The 20,013-nt window shown below is 53.1% G+C and overlaps 3 protein-coding genes across 6 annotated transcripts; 1 reads left to right on the forward strand and 2 right to left on the reverse strand.

Moving 5' to 3' along the window:
- Window positions 1–2,704: 2,704 nt before the first annotated feature.
- Window positions 2,705–7,763, reverse strand: CYP27B1 (cytochrome P450 family 27 subfamily B member 1). The gene is made up of 9 exons (XM_008524270.2): window positions 7,168–7,763; window positions 6,310–6,500; window positions 5,633–5,835; window positions 5,347–5,547; window positions 5,090–5,262; window positions 4,710–4,882; window positions 4,432–4,510; window positions 3,949–4,146; window positions 2,705–3,611 (listed from the first exon to the last, which is right to left on the reverse strand). The coding sequence occupies exons 1-9, from the start codon at window positions 7,573–7,575 to the stop codon at window positions 3,498–3,500; spliced, it is 1,740 nt and encodes a 579-aa protein (XP_008522492.1). The 5' UTR covers window positions 7,576–7,763; the 3' UTR covers window positions 2,705–3,497.
- A 759-nt stretch (window positions 7,764–8,522) lies between these two features.
- Window positions 8,523–12,245, reverse strand: METTL1 (methyltransferase 1, tRNA methylguanosine). Of its 2 annotated transcripts, none has more exons than XM_070621912.1 (7): window positions 12,018–12,245; window positions 11,660–11,790; window positions 10,772–10,935; window positions 9,677–9,861; window positions 9,471–9,542; window positions 9,209–9,310; window positions 8,523–9,045 (listed from the first exon to the last, which is right to left on the reverse strand). In XM_070621912.1, the coding sequence occupies exons 1-7, from the start codon at window positions 12,210–12,212 to the stop codon at window positions 8,872–8,874; spliced, it is 1,023 nt and encodes a 340-aa protein (XP_070478013.1). In that variant the 5' UTR covers window positions 12,213–12,245; the 3' UTR covers window positions 8,523–8,871. The 2 variants fall into 2 exon arrangements, with proteins under 2 accessions (XP_070478013.1, XP_008522490.2); XM_008524268.2 differs by having other exon boundaries at window positions 9,471–9,584.
- EEF1AKMT3 (EEF1A lysine methyltransferase 3) lies at window positions 11,912–20,012 on the forward strand. Of its 3 annotated transcripts, none has more exons than XR_011540511.1 (3): window positions 11,912–12,050; window positions 12,648–12,759; window positions 18,140–18,159. XR_011540511.1 is itself a non-coding variant. In XM_008524269.2 (3 exons), the coding sequence occupies exons 1-3, from the start codon at window positions 12,356–12,358 to the stop codon at window positions 18,529–18,531; spliced, it is 681 nt and encodes a 226-aa protein (XP_008522491.1). In that variant the 5' UTR covers window positions 12,222–12,355; the 3' UTR covers window positions 18,532–20,012. The 3 variants fall into 3 exon arrangements, 1 of the variants encoding a protein (XP_008522491.1); XM_008524269.2 differs by lacking the exon at window positions 11,912–12,050 and adding an exon at window positions 12,222–12,532 and having other exon boundaries at window positions 18,140–20,012; XR_011540510.1 differs by lacking the exon at window positions 18,140–18,159 and having other exon boundaries at window positions 12,648–12,785.
- Window position 20,013: the final 1 nt, after the last annotated feature.

Here is a 20,013-nt window from a genome sequence, read left to right on the forward strand (position 1 = left end):
GCGAGTTGTGTGATTTTTAAAAAACCTCTCTGCCCTGGTTTTCCTGTCTACCTCATAGGGTTGGAATAAGGATAAATGAGGGACAGGTTGAATGCCATTGCAAAGAAAATCCGTGATGGCATAAAAAGATTTCTAGATTAGTTGATGGTCCATTTATTTCAAATAGTAGCTGGTTAACAAATTCTAAAATGTGTTTTTCATCTGGAGTTGCACAGAGCCTTGGAAATTTTTGTGTTGAGTGTCATAATAGATATGGAAATTTGGGGAGAAATAGACATTGCAGATGTGAAGGATGGTGGTTATCTGCAAGAATGAGAGCTCTTCCAACCCCCGAACACTGGGGGCTGGGGGAATGCTGGAGCTATCCTTCTTGCTCTGGGAATTGTGTGGGTGCTCTTGGTCCTTCCTAGGTAATGTGCTCACCTAGAGAAATGGTGTGAAGTGAATTTGGACTCATTTAGAGTGAAATGAACAGAATCCGCCAATGTTATGAGTCTCCAACCCCAGTGTAAACCACTTCTATGGCAGTTCAGGGTCACAGGTCTGATCCTGGTGTGCCCCAGCTAGTGGCCTTAACTGGAAGGTATTGTGCTTAAGGCAGCAGCATAGTTATTTACAGAGAAAAGGTTTGGGAAGGACTGGTTAAAATGTGGGTCAGCCTGAAGCCTGGTCCCTTTCACCTAAGGCCTTGGGGCTGTGTATTATATGAATGATGGTGTCTTTTAAGTGAACTATTCATCAGCAATTAAAATAATTACTTCATACATTGCTAAAGTCAGATCCAGAGGGCTTTCCTATTATTGGTCCTTCTCTCAGGGAAGGTTCTGCTCTGCCTTCTCCCTGGAGATGCTTTGGGGAAAATGCTGCTCTACTAAAAGTCGTGTATCCTTGGCCCAGGAAATGGTCATCCCCTACTCTCTCAAAAAGGGGTCTTGGCTGCTGTCCATGGTGCTGGCATCCAGATGCCTGGGACAGTAGGACCCAAAGCTGGATTCAGGTTTGAGTCACCTGGAAGTATTGAAGTGTATCACTCCCAACCTCTGAGGGGATCAAAGTGGAGAGGGGATGGAGGCTGAGGCACCCCCCCCCATTTTTCTAATTGCTTGGGAAAGCCCCCTAGTTGTTTCCCCAGAGAGATAACCCTTCACATTCCCCACCTGAAAAGACAGAAGGGCTAGACTTACTGATTTGCTATTCACAGAATAGCTGGTGGGGACCAGAAGGGAGACAGCAAATCAGAGTAACTACTACTACCTATTCTGTCAGATAGTGTTCAGGTAGGTATGACACAGGTGAGGTTTCCTGTGCCAAGCCTGGGCTGTCCCCCATGATGGCCCCACATGGAAGCTTAGACATACCCAAGAATGTAGACACACTCGCACACAAACACACTGTCTCCATTTCTACTCTGGGTCCTAAAACCAGGCCAAGTGAGACAGTACCTTCCCTTCCCTTTCAGCACCAGTGGAGGTCTTGGTATGGGGCTTGGGACCAGCAATCAGTATGGTCCCTTCTCCTTCCCTTTTACCAACTTAAAGAGATTCTTGCCCAGGAAAGGGGTCTTTGGAACTGCTGCCCTCCTCAGTCCTACTTGCCCATTGAGGAGTGTGGGTGTGCAGAACCCTCATCACTGATTCCAGGGGAAAGGGTCTGAAAGGAAGCTGGGTTTTATTCTTCCTCGAAGCTCAGATCTACAAAAAGTCAGGTCACAGGTTCAAGCTGAGCCTGGTGACAAGGAAGTGGGGGTGGAGACTGAGAATACAGCAGAGAAGGAGTGAGAGACCACACAAATCTTGGTCTCTGCACAGGGCCTCAGGTATACCCTGCCCCTCTAGATCTGTCATAAATAGATCCCCCCAGAAGGCTGGTGGCTAACGGAGTTTCTGTGCTTGGGGAGCCACGTCTAGGGCAGAGGGCTGAGGTGGTGGGGTGGAGGAGGAAGTGTGAAGTGAAATCTCCATCTACATCCAGCTCATTGGGATGGAGGGGTGCAGTTCCTGAGGCAGGGGGGCAAGTCTGGACATGGGAGGGTAATCTAGGCTACAGAGAGAGCTGCGGGGAGTGTGCTGAGAGATTTATTTGTATGGAAGATGAGTTAATCTGTATACATCACAAGGGGAGAACTGAGGCCAGCCTCTGGGGGGCCAGAGAGTGCTGACTCAGGGAAACTGGGGCTCCCTCTGCCCACCCTCCTCCTGCATTGGTGCCCCAGGGCTCTGGCCACCCCCACACTTGGCTTGCAGCCTGTCTGTCAAACTTCACTTCTCTGCCTATATCCCGGTCTTTCTCTGAAGGAAATTACCTTCGAGCAACTTTTTCAGAGATGGCAGAGTGGGCATTCTAGGATGCCCTGCCGTCCTGGCAGTCCAGGTTCCCAAAGCACTTCTACCAAGGAGTCAGCCACTTCTGGCCATCTCTGCAAATCCCTAGCTCCCGACCCATTTTTACAGCCTCGCTCTTGCAGTTACTTTTCACCACCACCCCCTTAATCTCTTCCAGGGAGCCAGACTTGGCTGTTCCCACTACAGACAGAAACATGTCTGGGTTTGTGATGCAAACTGCTCTCTCAGGTGTCTAGACCTCCCATTGTTACGGGTGTCACTCCCAGGACTTGAGAAACCAAGGTGTGGGTTTTGAGTGAGGGTCTTGCCTCTAGGACTTGTAGGAAGGGGGAGGGGGAGATAAGTAAGTCATAAGTCAAGGATGGAACATTTGATTCTTTTACTTCAAAACTATGAACATTAAAAATTTTCAATATATAAAAGGAAGGTTTGGACAGGAACAGGCCCAAATATGTCTCTGCCTGGGAACTAAGTGGTGGGGCAAGCCACCCCAATAGTGACCAGAGAGCCAAAGAGAGTTTAAAAAAATCTTAAACCAGGCAAAGGCAGACTCACCTTCCTAGTGGCAAGAGGAGGAAGGAGAGGGACAGACAGAGCCTGGTAAGCTGCTCATCCCTTCTGCCACCTGGTCCAGATTCAATCTGAGAATCTGTATGGTGTCAGTTAGTCAGGGATAGGCTCTGGTGGGGGATATAAAGGCCGAATAAAAGAGCTCTCAAAGAGCTCACATGCAAGGAGAGACGACCAACCAGGTACAGACCAGATGCTCAATTACTTAGCTCATGCCGTGACAAATGCTTAGCCAGCAGCATCAGGGAATACTGTGGAACCCCCAAAAGGGCAGTGGCTGAATTCTTCCTCAGGCCACCCAGCATTATTAGGCAAAATCTGAGTTGGCCCTTGAAGGATGCATATGATATGAAACGAAAAGAGCTGAGCGGGCAGAGGGCCCATGGTTTTCTGGGGGCCTGGTGTGTCAGGACAAGTGCATACTTCGCCCCTTGGTCAGGGCTGCCTCAAGTACCTTGCTATGGTCATTTGAACCAGTTTGGTCAGATAGACAGGCCTCAGGGGGAATACGCATCTCTTGGTCTTGTGCCTAATAAACACCTATGATGAGAGGAAGGGTGATGATGACAGCCTCCTTCCATGGGACTATCTGTCCACAAACTGTAGGTTGATGCTCCTCTCGGGTACCAGGACAGTCCGGGTCATGGGTCTGATTGGAGTAGCACCTGGCTCAGGCTGCACCTCAAAGTGGATCAAGATCTGGAAAGGGAGAAAGAAGGTTCTCACTATGGGAGGGGTCTGCAATGGTAGGCTTGATTGGTAAAGGGCATTCTGAGTGCTAGGAGAGCCAAGGTTGGAATCCACCTGTGGCCGGTAGAGGACTTCTGGCTAATGAGGGGGAGAGATTATGGTGGGGAAAAAGATAGTCCAAATACCCTTGCTCACCCTCCAGGCCTGTAATGGGATTGCCATATTCCAGAGGATTAGGTCTACCAAGTCTTCCAAGTCACACACCTTCCCATGCTGTCCCAAGACCTCATGGCTTTACAGGGTTAGGGTCTCTCCCATCTGGGGAAGGTATGTCTAGATCACTTACCTGGGCCAAAGCCATTTGCAGCTCAAGCTCTGCCAGGCGTCTCCCCATACAGCTGCGCTTGCCAAAGCCAAAAGGGAGAGATGCAAACGCATGGGGCGCTGGACCCTCCCCCAACCAGCGAGCTGGACGAAAAGAATTTGGCTCTGGAAACTGAGCAGGGTCCCTTGATGTGGCATAATGACACAGTGTGACCAGCGTCTGATGGAGGAGGAACACAAACTTGTCAGTTTGGGTCCACAGATGCAGGGAGGGACACAGAGAAGAGGATATATGGACTGGGGCAAAGGCAGGCTCTGGTTGGTGATGGGTAAGTTTTCTGGGGCTACTTTTGGAATGAGTCCCCCACTGCCCCATTGCATCCTTGAGAGAGGCATTCACGCCAAAGGGAGGGTTTGAAGGGCTTATGGGGAGTGTTTGAGAACAGGACCAGGCCCAAGATAGTAAGGGATGGCTTAGAAAAAGGGGCCCATAGGCTCTACTCACATTTTTTGGGATAATATAGTCACCCACATGAATGTCTCTGTCTGGGACACGGGAATTTCCAGGTACCACGGGGTACAGTCTGGGTTGCAGGGCACAAGAGGGAAACAGCAAGGTGAGGCTGGGGCCTGTAGCCTCTCTCTCATCCCCTCCTCCAACCCATTCTTGGCCAGGAGGAGAATGGCATTTTCTTCTGCTCCCTCTCCCTGCTCCCTTCCACTATAGGCTTCCCCAGTCCTTCCCTGGCATTTTCCCCAGCTCCTCCTCTCCTGCCGCCTCACCTCAGCACTTCCTTGACCACGGCCTTAAGCAGGGGCAGCCGGGACAGAGCAGTGGCTGAATGGTGGCCATTGGAGCCAGGGCCCAGGGCAGCTGTGATCTCGGAGTGCAGGGCCGTCTGGACTTCGGGGTGCCGAGAGAGTTCATACAGAGCCCAAGAGAGCGTGTTGGACACCTGAGGGGACAGGTGAGAACATCGGAGGTGTTGAGAGTGAGGACCCGGTATAGGGGGCAGAATATGAGGCAGTCTGGAGCCCAGCAGGCGCTAAGCCAAGCTAGTGGAGAGGGCCATAGTGGATCCCCTGCAGCAGCAAAATGGCCCTTAAGACCGGGGAGGCTAAGGTCTAGAAGCGGGGCTCGCAACTTAAAGGGAGAACCTCACCGTGTCCACTCCAGCCAGTAGCAGCTCCGTCACATTCCCCAGGATGGACGAGGCTGACAACTCTTCCCGGAACAGGAAGTAGGTAAGGTGCGCCCCAGATCCCATGTCCTCCTCAGGCTTTCCCGGGCTCCTCCCGGCGACCTCGGCCTCGCGCCGCTCCACGTGCTGCTGGGCTGCACCCGGAGAAGGTAGAGGGATGCCTCACTACTCCCGAACAGCTTTACGTTCTCCATCTCCATTTCGTTTCTGTGCCTTACCAAATGCGAACATCTGGTCCCAGTCTCGGCAGAGGCGTCCCCAGGGTCCGGGCACGAGGCGATGCAGCCAGTTGGGCATCGCCATGGTCAGCAGCGTGGACACAAACACGGAACCCACCGCGCGGATGAAGGCCTCAGTGTCTGGGGGCACTTCGGCCTCCAGGCAGCCCAGGCGCGAACCCAGCAGCACAGCGGCTATGCCTGGCCGGGAGGGGGCGCTGTCAGGGCACCGGGAGACCCCGGCCGGGTGCCTCCTACGCCCGCCCCTAACCGTGTGGGGACTCACCTTCTAGTCCAAACTTGTAAAACTCCCCTGCCACGTCCCGAACCAGAGCAGGCGGCCCAGCGCCCCGTCCCCGCTGGCGCCGCAGTCGTCTCACGAGGTCACGGACCACGTCGTCCAGGGTCCCGGCGTAGCGGGCGGCCGCTTGAGGCCGGAGGAGGAGCGGGGCCAGCAGGCTGCGGAGCCTCTGCCATTCTTCGCCTTCCCTGCGGGGGTGCGGAGACGGGGCGCATCAGGGCGGATGGGCGTGCGTGGCGGCGGCCGGACTCGGCTGCCAGCCTTGGAGAAGGGTTGTGTTTGGCTGGGGTGGCCAGGAGAGGGATTGAGTTTGCTTCCCTGGGGTACAGAAACATGCTCCTGTCCGCGCCCGCTTTCCATTCCCCTTCCTCCTTACTCATTTCCTGCCCCGGAGGGGCCTGGGTTCCTGGGTAACCTGAATCACAGAATCTAGATCCTGGTACCTTAAGCCGCTTCCACCGGTTCCCAGAATTCTGGCCTCAAAAGGGAAGGAGATGGGCGGGGGGCGAGGGTGGGGCTCTACCTGAACTTGAGCGAAACAGACTAGAATGGGAACCTCGATTTGCCAGAAGGTTGGGGAAATGGCCAACCTCCCTCCACACCCCCAGACAGACTCCCCGGACCAGCCGGACCCCTGGGCTTTGGAACCAGAGAGGACTCACGCGGTGAGTAGTCCACAAGCCCGCTGGCTGCAGCGACGGTGCTCAGCCCAGGAGGAGAAGCTGCAGCGCTCGGGCCGGGGACCCTCCTGTCGTAGGAGCTGCTCGATGAGCGTAGGGGCCGCCAGGTACACCGTGCGCACCGTCCCGAAGCTGGCCAACCACACCGGTCCGAAGCGCGCGGCTCCCTGCACCTGGAAGAACGGGCGCAGCGGTCACCTGGAGACCCGGACCAGGGACCCCTAGCTTGGCCCGTGCCAACACCAAGGGCTTTAGCTGGGTTTTGGAAGGAGGAGCTTCTGCTCCTTCGCGCGCTCCCAAGCTAGTGTATGACCTGCTGCTGCAAATCCCTCCTCCTTCTCTTTCCCTTACTCCCCATCCCTAGAAAGTTTGAATGTGATGGGCAAAACGGAGGAACTTTGCGCAAAGCAGACATTCAGGACCTCTTTTTGGTCACCTGAGCCGAGCCGAGGTGGAGAAATCCCTAAAGGTTCCTCACGTGGTCTGTGCATCTCAGGGCCAACACCCACCAAAGGAACAGGAGCGCGTGTAGCTTTAAGCCGAACGCGCGAGGAAGGTACTGTGCGTTTCCACCTCCCTCGCACTTGTCCTGGACCTACCCGGCCTCCAGACTTCTGCACAGCGAGAAGGCGCCTTTTGAGCGCACTCCTCTGCTGGGTGTCGGGATGGACTCCGCGCCAGTAGAGCCACCGACCCCGGTCCCAACTTATTGTTTCCATAATTCATGGGCATCCGTTCTCATTGGCCCTCCCTCCTACGTTCTCTACTAGCCTGTCCTTTCTGGCGTTTTCAAAGCCAGTTTCCCCAGCAAGCAGTCCCGGGAACAGTGTCCCCCTCTACCTGCAGCTCGTGTAGCCGCGACAGCCCCCCCTTGCAGAAAAGTTCGGCAAGGAAGCCGGGTGTGGAGGGGCCTGGGATGTCCGCCAAGCTCCGGGGCGCTGAGTCGGAGCCTCTGGAACCCAGTGAGGTGCCCAGCTCGGGAGCACAGCGGAGGCGATGGAACACTCTGGAGGCGAGCTTGAGGGTCTGGGTCATGGTCTGGTTCAGAGAACCCGCGAAAGAGAGCGCTTCTCCCGAGCATCTTGCCTGCTTGCCCGAGCCCCTATTTAACCCTTGGGCGAGATAGTGGCGACGCCCCCTCTCCAAGCTCCTCAGCCAATCCCCTCTCCTGAGTGGTCCGTGCAGGGGATTAGCACCCAGGAACAGTAGGCGGGGCTGGGGCTGCCTCGTGGCTCCCTTGGGTCTCATGATGCAATGACCCTCTTGGGAGGGGAGGCTTGAAGCAGTCCCTCCTCCTGGGCTGGTGCCCTAGTCCGGCAGCCTAACAGCCTCATCCTGGGAAAGGCTATTTAGTGAGGCCTAGGTGACCAAGATGCAGCCAGTCCCTGGTATTCTCACCACTTCCCCAGGGATCCAGGCCCCCTGGGCCCATCCTCAGGAATTCCCCATCTCAGCTCCTACGGGAAGAGGCGCAAATGTAGCTGTCCCCAGATTCTTGGCTGCACCTTCTCTGTATGTGAGCATGATGTTCCTTCACCGCCACATCTCCCCTCCCCCTGGACCTGGCAGACGGTGGTGGGTTACTTGGTTAAAAAGGCTCCAGAAGCCTTCTTCTTTGTTCCGTGGGGGGGTGGAGTGGGGGTCTTTCAGGTCAACAAGCCCTGTCCTTCCAGCCAGGGAATTCTGGGCTTGAGGAGCAGAGAAAGAACCTTTTGCAAACTGGAAAAGCTCAAAGATTTCTCTGGGCTCCTGGACAGAGCAAGGGCTGAGTGAGTGTTCTGAATCTCCAGCTGACCCAGTCCCCTTTGGTGGGCTTTCTAGTTAGCAGCCCCTTTCTACTTTTAGCTTCAGAATCCTCCACAGTTTAGCTCTCTGCTCCTCACTCCCCCACTCCCCACCCCACCCCCATCAGGCTCTGTGCCAGTCAGTCAGCTCTGAAGTTCTGGAACCGAAGGTCAACATGAAAAAGGAGAGGGTCTCCGCCCCCACACCCTCCCAGGGACTCTCCAGAGACAGCAACAAAAAAAAAAGGAGCAGATTCCCCAGGTCAAGTCTCAGCAGGGAGAGGATGGGAGGATGGGAGAAGGCACATGATACACACCCTAGCCTTTCCTGAGAAAACAGCACGAGCATGTGCACACGTACGTATACATGCTGTCCCCAGGACTGCAAAGGAAACACACGTGGACAGGTGATTTGAGCCTAGCAGGCAGTTTAGAGAGATCGTGGAGAATTGCATTCCTCACTCCAGCTGAGGACAGATCCCAGGAGAAGGGAGTGCTAGGGAAGAGCAAGACCCTGTACCCTTCCAAACATCCCTTCTGGTCCAAGGCCTTTTGACCTTCCCAACCAGCTTCTTTTGCTTTCTGCTGGCAGCGGGGGCAAGAAGGTGAGAGGAGTCAGGGGTAGTTGTGAACACCAGAATTCTGCCCTGGGCAGCTCCCCAACTTCTTGGAGAGATGCTGCCTCTCAGCTCCAGCCATCTCAGCTGGGAAAGTCCAGAGGGCCTGATCTTCTTTCTAGTCCCTGGAAGATGCGGTCCAGCTAAGGCATGGTATGCAGTTGGGGACCAGGACGGGTGAGACTGGGGGTCACTGCTTGGAGGGTGAGATCCTGTATTCTTCGGAAGATGGCTGGGAAATTCTTTCCTCCATTGCGTAGCACTTTCTTTCCTTCTTCGGTTGAGGTGCCCAGATGTCCCACAATGGGGTCTTCACTCTGGGAAAAGGAATGGTCCAATAAGTCCTTGCCCACCTTTCAGACTGCCCCTGGCCCCGAGACTCCCATCCCATCCACCTGGCACCGAACTGGATTCAAAGAATACAGAACCACTCTGGAAAGGGCCTGAATCTTCCCTATTTCCCTCAGACCCCCAACTTACCAGCTCCTCCAGAGGCACACGCTCAAACAGGGGATGTCCTTCAAAATGGGTACACATCCAGTTGTGCAGCTCCAGCACATCTGTTATGGTGTACACCAGCCCCTGCACAGGGAAAAATCACACGAGACAGGGGGCTGCACGGAACTGAGCCACGAGATGATGGGAGTGATGGTGTGAGCCCTAAATGCACCCCTACTAAATTCTTAGTGGAAGGTCCCTGAATAGGCCACTCACCCCATTGTCCCTCCCACTCCCGACTCACCCCAACTCGCAGCACGTAGGCATATTCTGCAAGCAGTGTCGGACTGATGATTCGCCACTTGTGCTTCGTCCGCTTGAAATGTGGGTCAGGGAAGAGGAAGAACATCTTTGTGAGCTGTGAGACAGACATGCACCGACAGGGTTGTGAGAGCCTGGCCTCCACGCCCCACCTGCCTACCAGTTTGACCCACTAGGGCCCCTCCCAACCTGGCCCTTGTGGAAGAAGTTAGGAAGGTGTTTCATGGCATTGCTACGGAGACAGGCGATGTTCTGGAAGCCACCTCCAGGAGCTGCTCGTAGGGCCCGAATCCGGTCTTGTACGTAGTCTGAGACTTTCACTCGGATCTCCAGACCCAGAATCAGCGTGTCTGGGAACAGCGGTGACAGTTCCACTGGACACAGAAATAGGAATGGAATCACGAACTTCATATTTGCAGGAAGCGCAAAGGGGTCAACACAGGAAAGGAAGCCCCAGCCTGCAACTACCACAATCAGGAATGGCAAGTGTGGGGCAGAGAGACCCCGATGGATGGTTCCGTCCTGGAGAAGAGGGCTTGGGGAGATCCGAAAACTGTTACCAAGACTGGAAGTGGGAGGGCCTGAGAATACATGTGTATTTGCAAGTGCTTTAAAGTTTTCACACATTGTCTCATTTAATCCTCATAACACGCAGTGTAAATTGTGAAGATGAGGAAACCGAGGGTCAGAAATACCCAAGGTCATAGAACTAAGAAGAGGCAGAACTCCAACTTGAACCAAGGTTTTCTGCCACCAAGTACCATGCTCTTCCTCTCTGTCATGCTGTTACCTCCATGGGAAGATGTAGAAATAGAGAAGTGGGCCGGCATGCTAGGCCAGGACAGTACAGACAATACAAGAGGGACTCCCAAACAGAGAGTGGAGCAATGAGTTATGGAGAGGAAGGGGGGAGGGGTGTGGTGGAATCCTGAGAAAGACAGTTCAGGATCACTAGCCACAGTGACTAATCTCTGTTGCTTGTGCTGACCAGCTCACTGACCCAGCACCTCGCAGGTGAAATGGCTCATGTCGGGACTGGGGCCAGGGGTGGGGCCTGACAGGACAACCCAAGTTCCAAGAGGCATTTGAGGCAGCCCCTCCCTACTCTAGGGCAAAGGCCACAGACGGAGAGTAGACGGAGGGTGGGGACTCTTCACACCGATGTCATAGCACCAGTGTCTGGTCCAAAGGGGAAAGGCCAACTATGGTCCCCACTAAACCTGCTGAGATCGCAGAAACTAGGTGTTACCTCTCCTTGCCCCAGAGAGAGAGCGGGAGTGTTACCTAACAGGCCACCATAGCCACAGCCTATGTCTGCAAACTCCACTTGAGCCTGAACTCTCTTTTCGTTCTCATCCTTTGGGTCATCGTGGCTCTGATTCTGAGTCGGTGGGGTGAAGAACTCTGGGTATAGCTCAGACCAGTCCATCTCCTCTGGCTTCACAGGGCTAGGGAGAGAAGACATGAGAAGGTTGGTCATACCATTGCAAAAGTGGTACTGCGTGTGTGGGGGTGGATGAGTATGGGTGGGCGGTAGTTGGGAGGAGGGTTTCTCGAAAATTCGGTTAACAGTGGGCCCTGTGGCCTCTCGGAGACACAATGGAAACCACCGTTAACCCCCAGTGTGAATCATAGGCCCATCGTGAGGCCCATGATTGCTGACCTGCCCATCTCCGTTTCTAGGAGTTAATGTGACTCTGGCCAGGCAGCTTTCCTTTCTGGGGCACAAGTTCCCCTTTCCTCAGAGACTGGCTGCCTAAGGCACGGGGACCTTACTTTGTCTATGTTCTCTGTGGGAAGGGGATGGAATAAGGTGTGGACGGGATTGTGCATACGTTTCTCTTTTTGTTAAATCCAACAAACGAAACCAAAAGATGGAAACGACATTCTGCCTCCATCCCTCTAGTCTTAGTAACAATTTCTTTTCCCAGACTTGCGCCGCCACCCAGACTTCAGCGGGACAGCCACACCCACGCCCAACCCGCCAACTCCGCCCTCCACCAAAACTCCTCGATCCACCCCTAAGCTGACGTCACCCTGCTGATCCTCCCGGGTCTATCTCAAACCCTCCCAACCGGACCAGCGCAATCGCTCTCCCGGGCCGCTCCGGGCTGTTCTAATTCCGCCCTTCTACCCCTTCCAAGGCTCCCCTCCCCTGCCCCGCTCACTTACTAGCGCAACGTATGATCCGCCATGGGGTTGGAGTGAGCACGTTGCCGATAGTAGCGCTTCTGGGGCTGCGGGGCCTCGACTCCCGCCATGATCCCCAGCGCAGGGATTCTCCACCGAGCCCACGTGGAGACCTAGGCCCGGGCGCAAGACAATGACGCAGTCAGACACGTTGCGAGCAGACCCCACCCCTTAAAGAGCCAAGAGTGAATTGGGCCGGGCTGGGCTGGGAGGACGGGGAGGAACCGAGGGGGCCAGCGCAGGGGGACGCCTCCACCCAGCTCGTCTTTAACCGGGCCGGCAAGGCCAGACGCGGCGCCCAGCCTCTTTCGTTAGCTTGCTTCTGCCTTGTCTGGGTTACCTTCCTGGCTGCAGGCACCTGTGCACCTTGCAGGTGAGAGGGGTCTGGGACCCCGCTTCCTAATTCTACAAGTAATCCTCGCTCCTCTCCCCTCTGCCCGATCTCGGACCGGTCTGCCGGGTCTGACCCGCGTGGTCTGGGGTGAGTCCCGTCGGGTGTGTGCTGGGCACCGGAGCGGGAGGGGGAGCTCCTCATTCCACCTCCAGGAAGTCAAACTGGAGGAAGGAGGGCAAACTCGGGGAGGCGGGGCTCGGTGCCACTGGAAAGCTGAGACGGCCGCGGCCCCCAACCCCCACCCGGCTACAGATCCCGATCCCAGCGCTGGCCACGGTGTCCAGATGGCGGACCCCCGCCCAGATCCTGAATCAGAGCCCGAATCCGTGTTCCCGCGGGAGGTCGGGCTCTTCGCCGACTCTTACTCGGAGAAGAGCCGGTTCTGTTTCTGTGGACACGTCCTGAGCATCACGCAGAACTTCGGGTCCCGCCTGGGGGTGGCAGCGCGCGTGTGGGACGCGGTGAGGAGTGGGTGGCTCTGGCCCAGGGGCCGCGGGACGTCCAGACCCCGGACTCTCCCTCTCCCATATGGAGCCATCCCCGCGACAGTCTTTTTTTCTCTTTTTTCTCCCATAGGCTCTGAGCTTGTGCAACTATTTCGAAAGTCAAAATGTGGATTTCCGAGGCAAGAAAGTGATCGAACTGGGCGCGGGGACGGGCATCGTGGGGATCTTGGCGGCGCTGCAGGGTGCGTGAGCTTTGCGGCGGGAGGGGCATGAAGACGTGGAGAAATTGTCACTTTCTGGATTCTTGGGAGAGAGGAATGGTTAGGCACCAGCCCAATCCCTTCTTTTTAAACATTCTTTGTGTGCGTGTGTGCCTGCTTCTGTGTGCCAGACAGCGCTGATTGGCTGTCAGACCGCCCAAAGTGGTAGATTTGGGGGCAAGAAATAAAAATTGGGCAGGCCTTAGTAGGAATTTGTTTTCTACTTTTTTGCTCTTTGTGATTTCATGGACAGCGCTGTCATTTAAAATCTCCTTTGCTTTGGACGTGGTCTTCTGTCAAAGTGCATGCATAGGGGCACCCTGTAGGGGGAGCAGCCTGCGGGTATGAAACCTCTTCAGCGCTTTATAACTGTATTACGAATATATTTTAGATTTTTAAGATTTTGGTTGCGTGGGGAAAACAACTGTATGAGTTTCTGAGGGTTGGGTGTGTTTTGTGGGAAGTAGGGTAGGAATTAGGCCCCGCAGACTTGGGGAAGGAAAGGTAAGGAAAATTTTGCAGCATTTTTGTCGAGAACCAGAAACTACAAAAGAAACATTTCTTAATTTATTGGGCAGGCAAAACCTCACACCGAAAACACTCATTTAAAAACACTTATGATGTCATCTCCTTAGAAATGAACAGGTCCTCCTTCATAGGGACACAACCAGGTCACACTCAGGGAAGTCTTATGTTCATTCAACCTACACGTATTTGGAGTCCCCAGTGTGCCAAGAATCATGCCAGGTCCTGGGCTACGACCATGATTGAGACAGATGTCCTCTCCCCGGGGAGCTTACGGTCTAGTGGGGAAGAGAAGGAGGCGGGTCCCGCATGAGAACTGTCGCGAGATCCGCGCAGAGCCGGTGCATGTGCTCTAGCCATGTCTCCCTTGCTTCCCGGGAACCCGTCAAGGAGAGGCTCCGCTAGGCGAGAAGGAGGTGAACAGGGGGGACACAGCAGGCTCCGAAAGGAGGAGGGAGTGTCAACAGCATTTTCCCATGAAGGATGGATGAGAGGCGGGCAGTTATGTTAAAATGAGAGAAAAGGGGTGTAATATGGCCGGGAACACCTGCTTTCACTGGCTTCCAGATTGGCTCCTCCTCCTTCGCCTCGTATTCAGCTGCCAAGCCAGAAATCTGGGTGTCATCTTGTCCCTTGCCCTCTCCCCTCACAATCAGCCAGTCCTGTGGGTCATAGGCCCTTAATGCATACCCAATTGTCTCTTCCTCTTCCCGCCATCTTAGTTGAGGCCAGTGCCATCTCCTCCCTGGATTTTCACAAGCATCTTCAAGCTTTCCCATGGGTAAGTTTGGCGTGCCCAAACTAGATCTTTTGATCCCCCACCAAACCTTTTTTCCCTCAGGTTTCCCCATCTCAGTGAATCAAACCACCATCCCTTTGGTGGGAAACCTCGATATCACCTTTGACCTGTCCCTTTTTCTCACCCCTATGTCTGTGATTCCAGTCCTATTGATTTTATCTCCTAAAAATCTTTTGAATCTTCTCCCGTTTTTCCATCGACACTGACGACTTCCCAGTCCATGCACCACTGTCACTTGCCTGGACTACTACATTTGGTCAAACTGGTCTTCCTCTTTGACTCCCTGCCTGCCTGGGCCTCTGCCTCCTCCACCCAGCCGGCAGAGGGATCCTCTCAAAGTGCCGCTGTAATCCTCCCATGCCCATCTTTCAGTGGCTTCTTGTTACTTTCAGGATAGAACCAACCCCTTTGGCATGGCCTCCAAGTCCTGCCTCCCTCTGTGCCCCCCCTCCTCCCCCTGCACTCTTTGTGCTACCTATTGCCCTTCTGTCTGTTCCTTAAACCTATCTTGATGTTCCTTTCCTTGGAGCCTTCACACAGGCTGTACTCTCATGTCTGAAATCCTTGTGCCCTCTGGTTGGTGCATATGCATCCTTGAGTGCTTAGCCCCAACATCACTTCCCCGGGAAGGCCTCCTTGACACTCCTACCCCCAGGCTAGCTTAGGCCCTCCTGGTATATACACAACTGTGCTAACTGATTTCATTTTAACTTTGTGTCACTACCTCAGGTGTGTCCTTATGTGCTGCCCAGCTAGCCTATTTCCATCCCCTCCTCCACTCATTCTTCACTCTCCTAAACATCTGTGTCTTACCTTCTTGCCCTTCAAACCTCCAAATGCTGCCTCCCCTATCTTCACCCTCAGCCGAAGACTTTGTTTCCTGTCTCTTGTGACTGTGTCTGTTTTCTCATAGAAAACATCCACATGTTCCCGTCACAATGTCTACTCACCTAACTATGCCTTCTCTCCTGTTACCATGGACATGCCATGACCTAGCTAAGGTCACGCCCTCCATTTGTCATGAGACCTCCACCCTTCTCACCTACTCAGAGACATTGTTCGAGCAACACCCCCACACCAAATCTCTCTTGCATTATTACTTTTTTCTTCTCTCTGGATTATTCCATATATATATATATATATATATATATATATATATATATATATATAGTGTATATATAATAAATATGTGTAAATATAAATATGCCGTAATTTCTCCTATCTCAGAAGAAACTCTTGATCTACATATTCCCCTGGTTACCACCCCATTTCTCTGCTCTGCTTTACGAGAAAACTCCTCAAGAGTTAATACTCACTGTCTGTAGGTCCTCTTTGCTATTCTTTCCTCAGCCCATTCCGGACTCCCCCCACCCGCCATGGCCCCTCCACTCCATTGCTCTAGTCAAGGTTGTGGGCTTCATCTACAGCTCCATGTTGTTGAGTTCAGGCGTCAGTCATGAGCCCACCTTACTTGACTCTGCAGCCTGTGACACTCCCTCCTCCTGGACACACTTCCATTGGTTTCCAGGGCACCACCCTTCTGGTTTCTGCCCAGCTCACTGGCACTCTGTTCCGTGTTCCTTTGTTGGTTCCTTTTCATCTTCACAGCTGAACATTTGAGGGCCCCAGGGCTCAGGGGCAGGCTTTTCACCTCTCCTCTTTTCTGTCTGTACTCACTCCTAAGCAATCTCATCACTTCTCAGCTTTGAATACCCTTTCTATGCTGGGAAACCTGGAACTCTCCCATTTCTACCTCCTCACTTGTCTGTCTGGCCTCCTGCCTACTCCATATCTTCATGTGGTTGTCTGATGGACAGCTCACACTTAATGTGTCCAGAAACAAACTCATGAGCTTCCTGTCCAATCCTGGTCCTCCTGCAACCTTCTGGTTTTTTTGGTGAGGAAGATTGGCCCTGAGCTAACATCTGTTGCCAATCTTCCTCTTTTTGCTTGAGGAAGATTGTCACTGAGCTAACATCTGTGCCAACCTTCCTCTATTTATATGTGGGACGCCTCCACAGCGTGGCTTGACAAGCAGTGTGTAGGTCTGTGCCTGGGATCTGAACCTGTGAACCCTGGGCTGCCGAAGCGGAGCATGTGAACTTAACCACTACACCACTGGGCCAGCCCCCTGCAGCCTTCTTCATCTAAATGAATGGCAATGCAGTCTTCTAGTTGGTCAGGCCAAACAGCTTGGAGCCATCCTCAACTTCTCTCTTTCTCTAATAGTTCATATCCCATCTGTCAGCAAAACCTATTGACTCTACTTTTAAAATTATTCAGGATCTGACCACTTCTTAGACATTGCTACTGCCCTGGTTCAAACCACCATCATCTGTCACCTGGGTCACTGCAGCCGCCTCCTAACTGGTCTCCTTGCTTCTGACCTTGCCTCTCTGCAGTCTTTTCTCATCACAGCGGCCAGAGTGATCCTTTTAAAGCATAAGTCAGTTTATGCCATTCTTCCACTTAAAATTCTCTAATGGCTTCCCTTCTCAGACTGAAAGCCAAATTTCTCCAGTCTCCTTACAAGGCCCTTACAAGGTGAGGATCTGGCCCCTACTGATCCCCCTCACTTCCTCTGCTCCAGCCACTGGCCTTCCTGCTGTTCCTCAGACCTGCCAGGCACACTCCTGCCTCAGGATCTTTGCACCTGCTAGTCCTTCATTTGGTACATTTTAGCCTGAGAGATCCGTGTGGTTTGCTCTCTCACTTCCTTCAGGTCTTTGTCCAAACACCATCTGCTCAGTGAAATTTTCCCTAACCACCCAGTTTATGTTTTATTTATTTATTTTCTTGCCGAGGAAGATTCACACTGAGCTAACCTCTGTGCCCATCTTCCTCTATTTTGTTTGTGGGCTGTCGTCACAGCATGGCTGACGAGGGGTGTAGGTCCATTCCTGGGATCCGAACCCACGAATCTAGGCTGCCAAAGTGGAGCACGCCAAACTTAACCACTAGGCCACGGGGCTGGCCCAACACCCAGTTTAAAATTACATTGCCTGCCCCGTCCCTCGAGTGGTTCTTATCCTCCTTGCCTGCTTAATGCCTCACCACAGCACTTAGTACCATCTGATGTACTGTGAATTTTGTTTATTTTGTTTTGTGCTTCATTGTCTGTTTCCTGCCACTAGACTGTCAGCTCCATGAGCAGAGAGGTTCTTGTCTGACTGGCCCACTGCTGTATTCCCAGCACCTGGCATGTAGGCACATAATAAATATGAATGAATGAATGAATTCTTAGTACTTCCTGTGTCTATGATGGTCATCGTGATTATGATTAAATCGTTTTGCAGTACCTAGTGTGTCTCTACCTCTATAATAAACCTCAAGGAGGGCCGAGGTTTTGTCTTGCTCACCACTATGCTCCCAGAACTTGGTAGGTACTCAGTACATGTGTTTATTGCATGAATGAAGCTTTCTGAAGTGCTAATCTGATCATCTTCACCATCTGCTTCTACCCTGAAAACCCATTGCTCCCAGGATCAAGCCTGGATCTCCTCAGCATGTCATAACCGTCTTCCTCTTTACTCTCATGTCTTTACACTTTTCTACTCCCTTCAATCCTTCCACATCCTCTAAGATCCAGCTTTCCTGAATATACCATGCTCTCACCTCCAGGCCTTTGTACTCTGTTCTCTACTTGGAAAGCTCCACCTGACTAACTCCTACTTGTCCTTTAAGGCTGAGCTGAGGTCATGTCTCCTGGGAAGCTTTCCAGACCCGTGAAGGCTGGTTTGTGTCAGTAGGGGATGGGGGCACAGCCCGCCTCCAGCTTAGTCCTGCCCAGGCTTCTGCTGACATGTGATTGTTGTGTGTTGGGCAGAGGGGTTGAAGATTAGCTCAGAGAGAATGTTGATGTTGTAAAATGTAGAGTAAGGAGAACAGTGGTGGGTGACATGGAGGTTAGAGCAACCAAAAGCCAAAGTGTGGACTTTGGGCTGTCAAGACATTGTCCTCTAGGCCCTGAGGTCTCTGGAGCTGAGACCCCTTGGTTGGTCCCTCTGACTTGCATTTCTCCTCCTTCCTCTCTCTCAGGGGGGGATGTTACCATCACTGACCTGCCCCTGGCCCTAGAGCAGATCCAGGCCAACGTCCAGGCCAATGTGCCGGCTGGAGGCCGGGCCCAGGTCCGCGCCTTGTCCTGGGGGATTGACCAGCATGTCTTCCCTGGAGACTATGACCTGGTGCTGGGGGCTGATATCGTGTACCTGGAGCCCACCTTCCCACTGCTGCTGGGCACCCTCCAACACCTGTGCGGGCCCCATGGCACCATCTATCTGGCCTCCAAGATGAGAGAGGAGCACGGGACAGAGAGCTTCTTTCAGCACCTCCTGCCCCAGCATTTCCAACTGGAGCTGGCCCAGCGGGATGAGGATGTGAATGTCAACATCTATAGGGCCAGACACAGGGGACCGAGACCTGCTTGACGTCACCCTTCTGCTCCTCTGAGCCCCTTGTCCTGATGAAGGAACTGCCATATCTTCCAAGCCATAAACAGGATCAAAAGTGTGGATTTCCCTTGCCTCCTACCCTCTCTGTTCCCCCAGATATTCACAGGGAGATGCCTGCTTGCCAGGAATCCTGGAGCCCTGACAGCACTGGGGTAGAGTGCAAAGGAAGTTCGCAGCTCCTGTTCTCAGAGGAGGAAGACAGGAGGGTATCCAGGATTTTTAGGGGGAGGGGAGGTAAAGGGATGTGAGAGCAGTGGCTGCTCACTGTCACTGATCCCTTCCAGTCCTGCTGTTGTCTTTTTATACAGAATGGATTTTTTTTTCTTTGCCAGATTCTAATGGAATTTTTTTTAAGGGAAAGAAATAAGCATTAAAAATCTCTTCTGCATCCGAAGAACCCAGGCTTTTGCCGGGGGGCTGGGAAGAAGCAGCCTCAGACCACCCACTTCTTGCTTCTAGACATAGAGTCTGGTGGGCCCATGGCTTTAACTGGGTGCAGTCTTCCTAGCCCTGAAGTGGGCGTTGGCAGCAGAGCGGTCCTTTGGACTGTGGCTTCTCCACCCTCTTCAGAGCTGGAGCCTTGATCACTAAGTACTAGGTTCTCCTGTCTTTGATTTTCTTTAGGTTTCCAACCCCTGTCAGTCTTTCCTTCCTAGTGTGTTTTGCCCTCTCCTCTTTTCCCTTCCCACTGTGGTTCCTGTGGTTGGGGCTCTCTTTACTTACTCCTTGGGCCACATATCACCTCCTCTGGCCTGCTGGCCTCCATTCTCTCCCTTCAAACCACTTTGCAAACTCTTGAGGTCTTCCCAAATCAGCTCTGGTTAGCTTCTGCTGCGCACAGAAGCAAGTGGCAGAGCCTCTGCTGGGTCTCAGTCTCTCCCGTGGGACCCAAATTACCCTCTGTTTCATTGCTGGTGTCCTACATGCATTGCAACCTCTGGCCAAATTACGGAAGGTCTGCCCTCTGCTCCCTGAATCCACACCAAGATCCCCTGATGACTTCTTTCTTTTTCATGCTTCCCTGCCTGGAAGGGCTATTTCTCCCTGTCAAAATCTTCATTACTCTCAGCCTCTTTTCCTGAAAAAAGCTTTTCCTGAGCCTTCCTCCCCTGAGATGCTTTAACTGTTTGTTCATCTTATGGGACTTACCCCTTCTTGTGTGTCGTTTGTCGGCTCCCTATTTTCTCACCATTAGATTACCCTGGAGGGTATGCCTGTGGTTCACTCCTCTCTCAGGCCCTGAAGCCTAGCAGTTCCTGGCACACAGTGGATGGTCAACAGATGTTTTGCTCATTCAACAAATATTTACTGGGTTTGTTGAAGGGACTCCACTCCTACCTCCCCAGCCGTCCTTGGCCAAATTTCTGAACCCGCCCACCTACCTACAAGTTTGTCATGAGTCATAAATGGATAATAAATATGAAAGCCCATTGGAAATAAAGAAACATAAAGTGTTAT

This window comes from Equus przewalskii, chromosome 5 (genome assembly GCF_037783145.1).
Source record: "Equus przewalskii isolate Varuska chromosome 5, EquPr2, whole genome shotgun sequence".
In the NCBI taxonomy this organism is placed as follows: domain Eukaryota; kingdom Metazoa; phylum Chordata; class Mammalia; order Perissodactyla; family Equidae; genus Equus; species Equus przewalskii.